The sequence below is a fragment of the Lepus europaeus genome, chromosome 17, assembly GCF_033115175.1.
Source record: "Lepus europaeus isolate LE1 chromosome 17, mLepTim1.pri, whole genome shotgun sequence".
In the NCBI taxonomy this organism is placed as follows: domain Eukaryota; kingdom Metazoa; phylum Chordata; class Mammalia; order Lagomorpha; family Leporidae; genus Lepus; species Lepus europaeus.
In genome coordinates, this window is record NC_084843.1 from 29,232,231 (window position 1) to 29,248,554 (window position 16,324).

The 16,324-nt window shown below is 44.7% G+C and overlaps 1 protein-coding gene and 1 non-coding gene across 6 annotated transcripts in view; both read left to right on the plus strand.

The window, feature by feature from the left end:
* CWF19L1 (CWF19 like cell cycle control factor 1) overlaps positions 1–14,394 on the plus strand; it is a 32,992-nt gene extending 18,598 nt beyond the window's left edge. For 4 of the 5 annotated variants that reach the window (XM_062213950.1, XM_062213952.1, XM_062213953.1 and 1 more), the window contains 6 exons: positions 710–821; positions 1,643–1,722; positions 9,185–9,394; positions 10,173–10,292; positions 10,698–10,795; positions 14,061–14,394. In XM_062213950.1, the coding sequence (XP_062069934.1) occupies positions 710–821; positions 1,643–1,722; positions 9,185–9,394; positions 10,173–10,292; positions 10,698–10,795; positions 14,061–14,205 (765 nt within the window). In that variant the 3' untranslated portion in view covers positions 14,206–14,394. The remainder of the gene's footprint in view (positions 1–709; positions 822–1,642; positions 1,723–9,184; positions 9,395–10,172; positions 10,293–10,697; positions 10,796–14,060) is intronic. The other variant, XM_062213954.1, reaches the window with a different exon arrangement.
* LOC133776446 (small nucleolar RNA SNORA12) lies at positions 9,842–9,989 on the plus strand. The gene has a single exon (XR_009868392.1). It is a non-coding gene; the product is annotated as a small nucleolar RNA SNORA12 (small nucleolar RNA).
* Positions 14,395–16,324: the final 1,930 nt, after the last annotated feature.

Genomic DNA, 16,324 nt, shown 5'->3' on the forward strand with positions numbered 1-16,324 from the left:
TCCTGGCTCCAGATCAGTGGATTGAAGACCTTTCTCTCTCTCTCGCTCTCTCTGCCTCTTTGTAACTCTGCCTTTCAAATAAATAAATAAATCATTAATTTTTAAAAAATAAAAACTTGATTAACTAGTCTTAGCTCTTTAGCAAGGATTCAAGTTGGTAGCAGTGTCGATTGTGATTTATATTGATTGCTAATAGGTACATAAGATTCATTCTGAAGAAATTGTCTTAGTAGCAGACTTTACTGAAATTAAATTTTCTCCACAATAAAGCAAGGAATGTCAAATTCTCTTATTAGTTTGCATGGCCTGCTTTCTTGGGCTTTTCTTTGTGCAACCTTCTCATCTCTTCAAATTAAACTGAATTATACTTACTTGATCTGTGAAATTTTAGGATTACGTTATGTCTCCGTTGAGAGAGACAGGAAAAGGAATTTGAGTGGGTTCATATTGTTTTGCTTTAAGCAAGAATTGCTTTGTACTTTGCATTTTCCCCCTAAGTGGTGGGTTTGGCAGTAGATTGGCTAAGGGTTGAGATACGTGACTGGGAGTCCTGGAATCAGGATTGGGAAGATACTTTTTTACCATCAAATAGGCAGAAAGAGCTGAGAGGAAGGATAGTCATAACATGGCGGGAGTCTCTGCGAATGGTTGGCTACTTGTCTAGAGGTTAACTGAATAATATTTACTCTTCTGCTTACTGCCATTCCAGGAAGAATCGTCCTGTCAATTTTTCTTTGATTTAAATGAGAAGCAGGGAAGGAAGCGTTCATCCACAGGCAGAGATAGCAAATCTCCTCACCCAAAGCAGCCTCGCAAACCTCGTAAGTACCTTGGTTCTGGAGGTCTCCTGTGTGAGCAACAACTTTGTTCTGGATTTTCGTTGGAAAGCAGCATTGCTAAAAGCACCTCTTCTGGCAGAGAAAAACTGTATATTTAATCATTAGGAGCAATAGTAAAAATAAAATACTAAAGATGGCCTGGCTTTGAGGCTGTTTGAGGCACTTCCTGTAAGAACCATGGAAACAGCTCCTTTGTGTCTATAAAACATGAAAAGTAAAGAGCATACAAAACCAATATAGTCTATGGCCATACCACCTTGAATTTGCCCGATCTTGTCTGATCTTGAAGCTAAGCAGGGTTGGGCCTGGTTAGTACTTGGATGGGAGAAGACCAATATAGGTTTACAAAATAATCGAGTAATCAAACTGAGAGGAAGGATCTTAAGGCTATTTCATTGAGATCCACTTTTCCACCTCCTTGTTTTAAAGATGAAGATGCTGACCTTGGCTGGCCAGTGGGACTAGGGGGCAGGAGAGGAAACCGGGAAGCGGGATCATGTGACTAGCTACTGGGATAGTTTTCTTTAATGGCAGTCTGTGGCCAGTTATGTGCTGTTTTAGTCCATGTGTGATTTTCTACTACCTGTGGATTGGTTACAAATTCAAAATTTTTCTAATAGAGATGTAGTCTCATTAAAAATGGTGATGGTGATGTCAGAGTGAGGAACCTAAGTCCAGCCCTTTATGGCAATGCTATGTCCCGGTATTCACAGGATAAAAAGATCAGACGAGGCTGAGTTCCACAGGAACTAAGAGTTACCACTTCAGGACCATAGTAACTCTTGGCTTTCTTCCACATGAAGCTCAGCCTCCAGGACCTTGCTGGTTTTGCCTTGCGAGCCCTGAAGTGGAAAAGCATTTGGTCGTCAACATTGGCACACATGTAAGTGATTTCCATTAACCTTTTACAGAGAAGGAGGCACTTCCTTGTTTTTTAATTAACCTTATTCAGTTATAATTTACATATAAAATTTACTTTCAATTTGAAGTGTGCAATTCAAAGACTTTTAGTAAGCTTACTTAGACATGCAACCATTGAATAGCATAGTTTTATAACATTCCCACCCCCAGATGTCACTGAAGACCCCTACAGAAAATCTGGGAAGGAAGCATCTGTAGGAAAGCAAATCCCTGCCCCTGAGGTATGTTCTAATTGAGGGCTGGTATCTTCTGGGCAAGAGTGCCCATTACAAGTATACTTTTTTTTTTTTTTTTTTTAAGATTTATTTATTTATTTGAAAGGCAAAGTTACAGAGAGGCAGAAGCAGAGAGAGAGAGAGGTCTTCCATCCACTGATTCACTTACCAAATGCCTGCAGTTGCCAGAGTTGAGCTGATCTGAAGCCAAGGAGCAGGAACTTCTGGGTCTCCCATATGGGTACAGGGGCCCAAGCACTTGGGACCATTTTCTACTGCTTTTCCAGGCCATAGCAGAGGACTGGATTGGAAGTGGAGCAGCTGGGACCTGAACTGGTGCCCATATGGGATGCTGGCACTGCAGGCTGCAACTCTACCCTCTGTGCCACAGTGCCGGCCTCACAAGTATGCTTTTCCTGGTGATAGCACACTGTCAGCCCCAGGCAACTGCTAATCATCTTTTAAAAATATTTATTTTATTTATTTGAAAGAGGTAGAGAGGTAGAGACAGAGAAAGAGGTTGTCCATCTGCTGGTTCACTGCCCAAATGGCTGCAATGGCCAGACCTGAGCCAATCTGAAGCCAGGAGCTTCTTTGGAGTCTCCAAAAAGGGCTCCCAAGGACTAGGGCCATCCTCTACTCCTTTCCTTGGTGCATTAGCAGGAAGCTGGATCAGAAGTGGAGCAGCCAAGACTCGAACCAGTGCCCATATGGAATGCTGGCACGACAGGTCAACGCTTTAACTCACCGTGCCACAGCGTTGGCCCCTGCTAGTCTTTTTTTTTTTTTTTTTAAATTTTTGACAGGCAGAGTGGACAGTAGAGAGAGAGAGATAGAAAGGTCTTCCTTTTTGCCGTTGGTTCACCCTCCAATGGCCGCCGCGGTAGGCGCGCTGCTGCCGGTGCACCGTGCTGTTTCGATGGCAGGAGCCAGGTGCTTCTCCTGGTCTCCCATGCGGTGCAGCGCCCAAGGACTTGGGCCATCCTCCACTGCACTCCCTGGCCACAGCAGAGAGCTGGCCTGGAAGAGGGGCAACCGGGACAGAATCCGGTGCCCCGACCGGGACTAGAACCCGGTGTGCCGGCGCCGCAAGGTGGAGGATTAGCCTACTGAGCTGCGGCGCTGGCCCTGCTAGTCTTCTTACTGACTCAATGGATTTGTGTTTTCTGGACATTTCATTTAAATGGAATTACAGAATATGTGACCTTTTGTGTCTGACTTCTTTTACTTAGCACAGTATTCTTATGGTTCATCTATGTTGTAGCATGTCATCAGTATTTCATTTTTTTTATTCTGAAATAGTATTCCATTATAGAGACATACTGTGTTTTGTCTGTCCTTCATTTGATGGACATTTGAGTTGTTTCCATTTTATGGCTATTAAGAGAAATTCTGTAATGAGATGTTTACTTTCCTGTCTTTTTTTTTTTTTTTTTTTGGACAGAGTGGACAGTGAGAGAGAGAGGCAGAGAGAAAGGTCTTCCTTTGCCGTTGGTTCACCCTCCAATGGCCGCCGCGGTAGGCGCGCTGCGGCCGGCGCACCGCGCTGATCCGATGGCAGGAGCCAGGTGCTTATCCTGGTCTCCCATGCGGGTACAGGGCCCAAGCACTTGGGCCATCCTCCACTGCACTCCCGGGCCAGAGCAGAGAGCTGGCCTGAAAGAGGGGCAACCGGGACAGACTCCGGCGCCCCGACCGGGACTAGAACCCGGTGTGCCGGCGCCGCAGGCTGAGGATTAGCCTAGTGAGCCACAGCGCCGGCCAACTCTCCTGTCTTTGTATAAGCATGTGTTTTCATTTTTTTTGGTTAGATACTAGGAATGGAATTGCTGAATCATATAGTACATTTATATTTAACTTAAAAAAAAAAAAAAAAAACTGCCAAGTTGTTTTCCAGAGTGGCTGTACTATCTTATATTCCCTCCAGCAATGTCTGAGGATTTCTTTTTCCACAACCTCACCAACATTTGTTGTTGTCTATCTTTTTTATTGTAGCAATTCTCCTGTGATTTTGTAGAATTGGTTTCACAAACTTGCTCCCTTCCTTTATCTCTCTCTCACAAATAGGTTTGATTCTCCTAGGGTGATGCTTTTATATATATCTTTTTTTTTTTTTTTTTTTTTTTTGACAGGCAGAGTGGACAGTGAGAGAGAGAGACAGAGAGAAAGGTCTTCCTTTTGCCGTTGGTTCACCCTCCAGTGGCCGCCGCGGTAGGCGCGCTGCGGCCGGCGCACCGTGCCGATCCGATGGCAGGAGCCAGGTACTTATCCTGGTCTCCCATGGGGTGCAGGACCCAAGGACTTGGGCCATCCTCCACTGCACTCCCTGGCCACAGCAGAGAGCTGGCCTGGAAGAGGGGCAACCGGGATAGGATCGGTGCCCCGACCGGGACTAGAACCCGGTGTGCCGGCGCCGCAAGGCGGAGGATTAGCCTGTTGAGCCACGGCGCCGGCCGCTTTTATATATATCTTAAACTCTTTGTATTTTTATTTTATTTTAAAAGATTTGTTTATTTATTTAGAAATTCAGAGTTAGAGAGAGTGGGAGAGAGAGATATCATCCGTCTTTTACTTCACTCTCCAAATGGTCACAGCAGCCAGTTTTGGGCCACACCAGAGCCAGGAGCTTCATCTGGGTCTCCTACTTGGGTGGCAGGTACCCAGACACTTGGGCCATCTTCCACTGCTTTTCCCAGGCCATTAGCAGGGAGCTGTATTGAGTGGAGCAGCCAGGACTGGAACTGTCACCCACATGGGATGCTGGCATTGCAGGCTGCAGCTTTAATTGCTACACCATAACACCAGCTCCTATATTCTCTTTTTTTTTAGTGCAAACCTGCTTGATAGTGATGTGTTGCTTTTGTTAATTATTCGTATTTAAAACTGGATGTTCTTTGTCCTGAAAAGGAGTCTTTAGTTGCTTATATACCTTCGCTGGGTTTAGAATGTTGATTTTTTTTTTTATAGCTTCAGATTCTGAAGCTTGAACTTATACATTAGTTTTTTCCAAGAACAGTTAACACTGAGACTGATTCACACTAACTTATGTCAAAGACTAACGTGATAAATTCTCTTTTGCCCAGTAGTAGAGGATGGTACTTCCTGATGTCAGGAATACCCACATGTGCATCCTGGTTGAGAAGCCAGGAACCCAGGACAGTTTGGTAAGCGCCGAATGAGACTACAAGCACTGAATGACCTTGGGTATGAGTTTATTCAGGCTGTGCAAAGTTTGGGTAAACTGTGGGTCTGTCACAAGAAAGTCATTGTCGTTCATTTTCCCCCCAGATGTTTTTCCTTGGGCATGGCTCAGTTAGAGATTTTTAAAAAGATTTTTATTTATTTGAAAGGCAGAGTGATGAGAGTGATTAATCTTCCATCCTTTGGTTCACTTCCCAAATGATCCTCAACAGCTGGGGCTGGGCCAGGACATAGCTAGGAGCCAGGAATTCCATCTGGGTCTCCCTCGTGGGTAGCAGGGACTGTAGGACTTGAGCCAGCATCTGCTATTTTTGGAATGCACTTTTAGATTGTTTTTCTTGAATCTTTTCTTCTTTGGGTTAGTCTATAACATTCTTTCTACCACATAACTTGTGTGGTGAGGCAGGCTTTATTTTTTATTTATTTATTTATTTATTTTTTGACAGGCTGAGTGGACAGTGAGAGAGAGAGACAGAGAGAAAGGTCTTCCTTTTGCCATTGGTTCACCCCTCAGTGGCCGCTGCAGCTGGCGCACTGTGGCCGGCGCACCACGCTGATCTGAAGCTAGGAGCCAGGTGCTTCTCCTGGTCTCCCATGCAGGTGCAGGGCCCAAGCACTTGGGCCATCCTCCACTGCACTCCCGGGCCACAGCAGAGAGCTGGACTGGAAGAGGAGCAGCCGGGACAGAATCCAGCACCCCGACCGGGACTAGAACCTGGTGTGCTGGCGCCACAGGCGGAGGATTAGCCTAGTGAGCCGCGGCACCGGCCGTGAGGCAGGCTTTAGACCATGTTCTGTTTGAGAAGTTTCAATAGGTTTGTGGTCCTATGCAGGGGAAAAGAGATACACAGTGGAAGACCTAGCTAAGTACTTCTCTAGACCTCAGGAAGAGATGACATTTTCTTTCCATTCACCTTTCTCAGGTATCTAGCTCGAGATATGAACCAAGGAGACCTTCCAGGAAACTTTTTTGCTTCTCATGTAACCTGAAGTTAGAGGGGCAGAGTCTTCTTGGAGGCCCATCCTAGCAACGTTGTCAAAAGGCCCCTGTGAACTTCTCAGTCTAGAAACTAGTAATGAAGTCTACGTTTACTTGTACTGACCTTGGTAGAATCATCTTGAGAATTTGTGGCCTGTGAGTGTCTGGCAGGAGGTTTGAGACTCCTCCCTGCAGCCATATTTCTTGCTCTCCTTTTATTACATTCTGCCCCCTGGCTTTCTTTGCCTTTGCTGTGCCTTCCTTAAGGGTGGACACAACTGTGCTGATGGCCCACAGCCACAGTAAAATGGGCAAAATCTACTAGGAGTCCCAAATAACTCCTGCAAAAGCCATGCATCTTTCCTACGGGAGGACTACTTATTCAGGTTCTCGTTATATGTTGTTAGAGATCATCATGAAATAGATGAGAGGGTGAGAGTTTGAAGGGAGAGAGGAGATTGGCTAAGAGTGAAACTATTCACAAGAACACAAAGTGCAGGGGAGCCTTCTGTCTGGACTTCAGTAGCCACCCTTATGTTTGTGTTGGTAACTGTTTGACATAAAGAAAGGCTACAAGACTCAAATGCAATAAAAATGGTTACTGCCAGATTTTTTTTACAAAGTTCTGGTACCTGTGACCGTTTGATGAAATATTCGATGAACTTAAGTTGTCTGGGAAATTAACTTTGTAGAAGTTGTTAGTCCTCTCTGAAAATGAATCAAGCATGCATATGCCTTCGTTTGTTCCCCATATATATCCTGTCAGACTTTCTCTTTGTAGATGTTAAATAAATGATTTCTTCTGGCCGGCGCTGTGACTCACTAGACTAATCCTCTACCTGCAGCGCCGGCACCCCAGGTTCTAGTCCCGGTCAGGGCGCTGGTTCTGTCCTGGTTGCTCCTCTTCCAGTCCAGCTCTCTGCTGAGGCCCAGGAAAGCAGTGGAGGATGGCCCAAGTGCTTGGGCCCTGCACCCGCATGGGAGACTGGGAGGAAACACCTGGCTTCTGGCTTCAGATGGGCACAGTGTGCTGGCCGTAGCAGCCATTTTGGGGGTGAACCAACAGAAAAAGGAAGACCTTTCTCTCTCTCTCTCTCTCTCACACACTCTCATTCTCTCACTGTCTAACTCTGCCTGTTAAAAAAATAAATAAATAAAAAATAAATAAATAAATGATTTCTTCCTTCAGCCTTAATTCTGAACCCCCCCTCACTAAAACTACTCTTTAGATTGTGTTTTTCCTAAAACTGTAGTACTATATTTTTTATTTTAAAGATTTATTTATTTATTTGAAAGAATTACAGAATACGAAGGAGAGACAGAGAGAGAGATCTTCCATCCACTGATTCACTCCCCAATGGTCATGACAGCTGGGGCTGGGCCAGGCAGGAGCCAGGAGCTTCTTCTAGGTCTTCCATGTGAGTGCAGAGCCCCAAAGACCTGGGCTGTCTTCTGCTGCTTTCCCAGGCACACTAGCAGGGAGCTGGATTGGAAGTTGGGATTTGAATCAGCACCCATATGGGATGCCCATGCTGCAGATGGTAGCGTTCAGCTACCACAGGGCCGGCTCCTAGTGCTGTATTTTCATGCACTGATGCTCATTGGCCCTCTTCTTTGCTCATTCAGTGTCTTCCCCCTCAAAGAGTGTCTTAGTGGTGGAGCAGTCCTGCATGTTTTGGTTTTGACAGAAATGTTTGTAGTTACTCTTTTTCTTTTCTTTTTTCTTTTTTTTTTAAATTTATTTATTTTATTTGAAAGGCAGAGTTACAGAGAGATGGGCAGAGAGAGAGAGAAATATCTTCCATCTGCTAGTTCACTCCCCAGATGTCTGCAATGGCTGTAGCTGAGCCAATCTGAAGCTAGGAGCAGGGGCTTCTTCTGGGTCTCCCACACGGGAGCAGGGGCCCAAGGACTTGGACCATCTTCCACTGATTTCCCAGGCCATAGCAGAGATCTGGGTGGGAAGTGGAGCAGCCGGGACTTGAACCAACCCCTACTATGGTATGCCGGCACTGCAGGTGGCGGCTTTACCCACTATACCACAGCACCGGCCCCTTTAGTTAATCTTAAAGGCTGATGATATCCGTTGTTGAGAGGCATAGTTCTATAATGAGTTTGTATTTCTCCATCTTTGTACTCTAATTGGTTATAGTTTTACTTTCATTTTGTAAAATTGAGTTAGCAGCCTAAGGTTGTAGGGACATTAGATGCTAATAATCATGTTATCTTAGCTTTTTTGGGAGCCCAAAGGGTATATTTTGGGGTTAGTTGTAGGACTAGATGTTATTGGGAAGGCAGGAAGCAGTCATTTAGAAATCAGAAATGATATCTCTCTGTGGTTGAAGGTAATAAAAACTGTAAAATTGTTTTCAAGTTGCCCAAGAGGGAAAACCTATCTGTTGTTATGGTGTCCATCAGCTCTAGTGTGCTTGAAGCCAAAAGTCTGTTCCTCTGCCGTTTCCAATTCATTCAGAAATTCAAGAACATTCTTGCTATAACCTCTAAAATCAGATTTTTGAAGGTTGGAGTTTTGTTTAATTTTTTGACATGTAGTATTTATGCATATTTATGGACTGTACTGACATTTCAATACATGTATGTATACAATGTGTAATACGCAGATCAGAATAATTGACATAACTATCACCGTAAAGATACATCATTTCTTTGTGTTAGCAACACTGAAAATTCTCTCTACTAGCTATTTTGAAATATCCAATTACTCATTGTTAGCCATAGTTATTATCTGGTGCTATAGATTATTAGAAATTATTCCTCCTATCCAGCAGTACCCCTGTTTCCATTAACTTTCCTCTCTCCATCCTTCCTTCTCTTACACCCTTTCTGGGCCTCTGGCAACTACTATTTTATCCTCTTTACTTCTTTGAGCTTGAAAAGTTGGAAAATTTTTATTGATGCCTCTTGAGCACTTTTCTACCACTCTCAGGCTCACTCTTTGCATAGGCCTTTCTCCCTGGAGACCCAACCATGCACTGTTGCTGTCTCAATTCCATGTGTTCCCTCTTTAGTGCTATCTAGCCCTGGCCAAAGGAGGCTTAGCTGATGATCATGTCCTCATCCTGCCCATTGGACACTACCAGTCAGTGGTGGACTTATCTGCAGAAGTGGTGGAAGAAGTGGAGAAGTATAAGGCTACACTGAGACGGTTCTTTAAAAGTCGAGGGAAACGGTGTATTCTGTTCGAGAGAAATTATAAGAGCCATCATCTCCAGCTACAGGTAGGTAGTCACTGCACAGGAACTTAAAAGGGTGCTATAGGACACTTGATACTGATAAATAAATGTTCAAATAATGCTTAACTGTAATATCTAATTAGATATTCAGAATATTTTTTATATTTAAAGTATTTAATATGAATTTTCATATTTAAATCATGTTCATTTAAAGAGTATCTGGTGATAACCCCAGAGATTTCAGAAGGAAGTGCCTGATCAGTACAGGTGAACAGCCAGGTAATGCAAGTACCTTGTTTGAGAACAGAACAGGTAGTTGAGGAAGGTTCCAAGGAAGAAACATGCCTGACAATGTAAGAGTTTGCAAATTAGTGGGCTATTTTGTGTGGAGACCCAGCATAAGTGAGGGCTTAAAGGTGAAAAATAGACATGAAGCCTGCAATGGGCTAGCTGCTCATAAATTCAGAGATTGTTTGTAGATACTGTGCTTGGATTTGTGGTGGTTTTCTCTTTGGCACATTTGTTAAGTTTTCAAATGGGCCTGACTCTGCCACATACATTATAAAGGATCTGGCAAAGGCTTGATGACAGAAAGATTTCTGTTGAGCCTATCCTGCATCACAGCTTGGCTCCTACATGCAGCAGGCTATCTCATAAGTTTAAGTCCTTACAGATAGGCTGGTGTGGCCTGTCTGGCCTGAGGAGAGTGTGTGCTGAGGGGTGTTGCTCCATGCCCCTGTGATGGATTTGCTGCTTTGCAAAGGCTGTGCAGGCCCACCCTCTCTGGGACCTGTACTGAGAATTTCTCCTAACCCCACCCTAGGTCATTCCGGTGCCACTCAGCTGCTGTGCCACTGATGACATTAAAGATGCCTTCATTACCCAGGCACAGGAGCAGCAGATAGAACTGCTGGAAATCCCTGAGCACTCTGACATCAAGCAGGTGAAGCAGGAGGGGAGGGCAGGGTCAAGATCTGGGTTTTGACATACTGTGCTTCAGGTCTATCTAGGCTTCCCAGAAATGTTCAGTGGCCAGGGGCAGTTTGGAACTAGAACATGGGTATTAGACTGGCGATGACAATGGTATTACATCAAAGTCATAGTGCTTTCCTGTGAAGAACAAGAAATTAGAAACTTCCTAAGGTGGGAATTTAGAAGGGTGGATGCAACTGAAGAATATTGGTAGTCTCGTTTTTAAGATGGCTTGAGGCCTGTAGCTACTCACACATCCTTTTTCTTGAGCTTCTAGACTGAAATCATTGCCAAATTAGTGCTTACAGAGAATGAGCTGAGACTTTAGATTTTTAAACCACTGCTATGTGTCCTTATACAATACTGTTTAATCTAGATTGCACAACCAGGAGCAGCATACTTTTATGTTGAACTTGACACAGGGGAGAAGCTTTTCCACAGAATTAAAAAGAATTTTCCTTTGCAATTTGGAAGGTTTGTATATTTTTTTTCTTTTCAATGTATTTTCATTATACTTCATAAGAGCAAAGTTGGGGATTATATTGACAGTATATAAAAAGCTAAATAGGAAACAGTGTTTGCCCCCAAGGAACTCATAATTTTTGGGCAAATCAGATATTTACATCTATGAAGTAATGTAATACACAGTATGATGTATTCATATCTCAACAGAGTTTTGGGGAACAACGTATTTTAGGAATTCAGAGAAGGAGCAGAGAATTTCCTTTTGGTGAAAGGCTTCACTACAGGTTAAAGTTGAACCTGAGAGATTTAGAGGGTAAAGACTGAGATGAAAGGATTCCAGCTAGAATGAATAAAATGTTCCCATCGAGCATATTTTCCATGCCAGGCAATGTGCTGAGAAGTTTACATGAATTGCCTTATTTAATTCTTACAGCTCTGTAAGGTAGGTAATTTCAACCCAGTTTACCAATGTGGGGAATGACACTCTAGAGCAGTGCCCAAAAGAACTTTCCACAATGATGGAAATATTTTATAAATCTGCACTGTTGGTCCAGGCAGTGACACTGTGGGTTAAGCCGCCATCTTCAGCACTGGCATCCCATATGGGTGCCAGTATAAGTCTTGGCTACTCCGCTTCTGATCCAGCTCCATGTTAATGTGCCTGGGAAAGCAGCAAAAGACGGCCCAAGTACTTGGGTCCTTCCACCCATGTGGGAGACTCAGAAGAAGCTCCTGGCTCCTGGATTTGGCCTGGCCCAGCCCTGGCCATTGAGGCCATTGGGGAGTGACTCAGTGGATGAAAGATATCTCTGTGTGTGTATGTGTGCGTGTGTGTAATTCTGACTTTTAAAGAAGTAAAGAAATCATTTAAAAAAATCTACATCATTCAATACCATAATTACTAGCTACATGTGGCTCTTGGGCACTTGAAAATGTGGTTAATACAACGGAGGGACTGAATTTTTAATCTTACTCAATTTTAATTCATTAAAGTTTAAGCAGCTACATCTGGCTATTGACTGCTATATTGGCCAGCTTACGAGGGGTTAAGTAGCTTCTCCCTGTGAGACTTTAACTTTATTATTTTGCAGTTGTCCTAATGGTCTGGAGGAGGCCTCATGGCCAACAGAACATAATTGCAAAACCATACAGAAGTAGTGATAAGTTAGGCAAAGCTTAAAGACAGGAAGTTCCTGGCAAGAATGGGAGGAAGTAGGAAATGTACAAAATGGATTATCTGATGTCAGTATCTGTGATTTGCCATTGTTTTATTTCCTATAGTTAGAACTGGACTTTGAGTGAGTCTTGAATTCTTCCTGTCTAATTAGGAAAAGCCTCCTAGAGATTGCCCCACTGAAACACTGTAGTAAATATGTTTTCCTACATTTTTAAAGAGCTAATTAGGTTGGTGCCGCAGCTCAATAGGCTAATCCTCCGCCTGTGGCGCCGGCACACCGGGTTCTAGTTCTGGTCTGGGTGCCGGATTCTGTCCCGGTTGCCCCTCTTCCAGGCCAGCTCTCTGCTCTGGCCCGGGAGTGCAGTGGAGGATGGCCCAAGTCCTTGGGCCCTGCACCTGCATGGAAGACCAGGAGAAGCACCTGGCTCTTGGCTTCGGATCGGTGCGGTGCACCGGCTGCAGCGTGCCAGCTGCAGCAGCCATTGGAGGGTGAACCAACGGCAAAAGGAAGACCTTTCTCTCTGTCTCTCTCTCTCTCACTGTCCACTCTGCCTGTCAAAAAAAAAAAAAAAAAAAAAAAAAAGAGCTAATTAAAGTGACAACAAATGTGTTAAAAGCAGCACATTGATTTGATGCTTTTGTGTTGCCTTAGCAGCAGGTGCAGATAAGCACAGTAATGAATAGGGATGTGACTAGATGCATACGGGCATGTTACACATACCCACACAAGGGAGAGTCTCTGAATGGCTTTTTTGCTCATGATAGTTTTATTTTCAATATTGAATAATTTTCAAAATATTTATTGTACTAATGGCATTCTGTAATTAACGCAATACATATAACAGCAATTTTTTTCCAGCTGTTCAAGAAAAGTAGTTTTATATTCATTTTACATATGAGTAAGTAAGGTCAAGGTTGGCCCAAAGAGCTAGAACTTGAGTTCAGGTCCTTTGTCTTTTAGGGGACTTGTGTGATTTGTTTTTAATTCTCCTATTTATTATAGCTTCAGAATGGAAAATGAACCATACAGGTGCACACAGGGTTATTTCTAATGTATCAAAATAAGTAAAAATAACAGTATAAAGCAGTGGCATTTAGAAGGCATCTTATGTGTGTGTTCTTGTATGTAATTAGTCTTTAGTCTTGTGAGCCATAATTAGTTGTTGACATTGAACTTTGTATTGCTGTGACTGTGTAGGCCTGAGTCCCCTGGAGGGAGAGACAAGAGGAATTTTAAGTCAGAGTGGGTACCACACTAGGTGCCTCCTTCTGTGTTATGCCTTCAGCAAACTCATGGTATAGAGGAGGTGACAAAACTACAGTTTAGGGCAGGATGTAGTCATAGCCAGCATGGTATCTCTGTACTTCACCAAACCCTATAAGGTAGGCAATCTTATTTGCATTTTATAGATGAGGAATTCAGGACTCAGAGATGAAGTAATCTATCCCAGTCATAGACAAGAAGTGGCGGAAGTGGGAATGGAATCCATTCTCTGATCTTTCTGACCCAGTTCTACCCACTTTCTGCTATGTCACATTGCTTCTCTAAGTACCAGCAATGTAATTCAAGTGTGTTCAAGAGAAGGAGAAATAAGTGGGGTTTGATGGGTTAGAAAATGTTTATTTTCATTTTATTTGAAAGGAGAGAGAGACAGAGGTAGACAGAGATCTTCCATTCACTGTCCAGATGCCCACAACAGCCTGAACTAGTCCAAGTTGAAGCCAGGAGCCTGGGACTCACAGGCCTCCTATGTGGGCAGCAGGCACTCGAGTACTTGGGCCATCACTTCTTGCCTCCCAGGGTGCACATTAGCAGGAGGCTGGAATCCGGAGCAGAGCCAAGGCTGAAACCTAGGCGCTTGGATATGCAGTGCAGATATCTTGAGCTGTGTCTTAGCTTCTATGCCAAATGCCCATCCCTGAGCTGATCACTTAAGATGGATGTGACTTCGATAGAGGGGGTGGCAGAGATGTTACTGAGGGCGGGAGAACACTATGAGCAGTCAGAAAAATTCACATACTTCGGTTAGAGAGGAATAGAATAGAGGGAGGAAGGGGCTTCAGTCTGATATTGTCCATTTTGTGTTCTTTCCACAGGGAGGTGCTGGCCAGTGAAGCCATCCTTAATATTCCTGACAAATCTGACTGGAGGCAGTGTCAGGTCAGCAAGGAAGAGGAGGAGACGCTGGCTCGCCGCTTCCGGAAAGACTTTGAGCCCTTTGACTTTACTCTGGATGACTAAGCAAAGGAAAGAACACTTTATGAACTTCACAGGAAGTAACAGCTTGTTTTTAAACCAGTCTCCCGTGGGGACTGTTTCTCTGCCTCTTTTTTGTGCATTCCCATGGAACCTGCCTGTAGCAAGAGGCTGAGGATCAAATATTTTGGGGGAGAAGTCATTCTAGGATTAAAATACTGTTTTGAAAACATATCTGTCATCCAGCTCTTAAAAACGGCTTGTGTTTATGTTTTCAAAAACTTTGAAGCTATCAAATAAAATCTAAGTGCTTTTCCATGATTCAAAAGTATTTTACATGCATGTTGCCTATGATCACTGAAATGAGGTAGGTGTATAATAAGAGGGGCCAGGGCTGTAGATCCAGCTGCTGTCCCAGAATCACACAGCATCTCCAGGAGCAGTTTGGGGTAGAAAAAGGATCCAAGGCCTTTGCTGTTTTTCTCTTAGAGCATTCACATTATTAACATGTAAGAGTATTCAGTCCTTCAGAGAGCTACTTCCTGTGTGCCAGGCATTTTCTAGATTCCGGGAATATAGCTGTGTCCTAACATGGTTCTTGTTGTCCCAGTTTACATTCTAATTGGGACAACAAGGGGCAATTTTTTCTTTTTTTTTTTTTTTTTTAGAATTTATTTATTTGAAAGAGTTACAGAGAGGCAGAGGCAGAGAGAGGTCTTCCAACGGCTGGTTCACTCGCCAGATGGCCACAACGGCCAGAGCTGCACTGATCTGAAGCCAGGAGCCAGGAGCTTCTGGGGTCTCTCACGCTGGTGCAGGGGCCCAAGGACTTGGGCTATCTTCTACTGCTTTCCCAGGCCATAGCAGAGGACTGGATTGGAAGAGGAGCAGCCGGGACTTGAATAGGTACCCATATGGGATGCCACCACTGCAGGCGGTGGCTTTTCCTGCTACACCACAGCCCCGGCCCACTTCGTTTCTAATCCAGCTCCTTGGTAATGCACCTGGGAGGACAGTGGAGAATGGCACAAGTGCTTGGGCCCCTGCATCTAAACAGGAGACCTGGAAGAAGCTCCAGGCTTTTGGCTTCGGCCTGGCCCAGTGTCAGGTGCTGCAGCCATTTGGGGAATGAACCAGCAGAGGAAGACCTCTCACTTTCACGCATGCTCTCGCTCTCGCTCTCGCTCTCTCTCTCTCTCTCTGTAACTGTCTTTCAAATAAGTAAATAAACAAATCTTTAAAAGAAGAAACTTCGTTTTATATGTTATGGATGTTTGAAATGTGTAACAGGAGCTGGCGCCCTGGCTCACTTGGTTAATCCTCCGCCTGCGGTGCTGGGTTCTAGTCCCGGTTGCTCCTCTTCCAGTCCAGATCTCTCCTGTGGCCCAGGAGGGCAGTGGAGGATGGCCCGAGTGCTTGGGCCCCTGCACCCGCATGGGAGACCAGGGGTAGGCACCTGGCTCCTGGCTTCGGATCGGCGCAGTGCTGGCCGTAGCGGCCATTTGGGGCGCTCCCAACGGAAGGAAGACCTTTCTCTCTGTCTCTCTCTCTCACTGTCTAATAAAAAAAAGGAAAAAAAAAAAAGAAATGTGTAACAAATGTGTCTCTGTGCTGTTGGGTAACTGAACTTACGGATGTCTAGTTATTAGGGTTTGGCGATCATCAGGGTCTAGACCATAGGAGTGGATGAAAATAAGATTGAGTCCGGCGCCGCGGCTCAATAGGCTAATCCTCCGCCTTGCGGCGCCGGCACACCGGGTTCTAGTCCCGGTCGGGGCACCGATCCTGTCCCGGTTGCCCCTCTTCCAGGCCAGCTCTCTGCTGTGGCCAGGGAGTGCAGTGGAGGATGGCCCAAGTCCTTGGGCACTGCACCCCATGGGAGACCAGGAGAAGCACCTGGCTCCTGCCATCGGATCAGCGCGGTGCGCCGGCCGCAGCGCGCCTACCGCGGCGGCCATTGGAGGGTGAACCAACGGCAAAAGGAAGACCTTTCTCTCTGTCTCTCTCTCTCACTGTCCACTCTGCCTGTCAAAAAAAAAAAAAAAAGAAAATAAGATTGAGTGAAAACAGTCCTGAACTGAAGATGACTACCTGAGCAGTATCAGTATTTAAAGAGCGCTTGGAAGTAGAGCAATCCAGCGAAGTACATGGAGAAGGAGCAGAA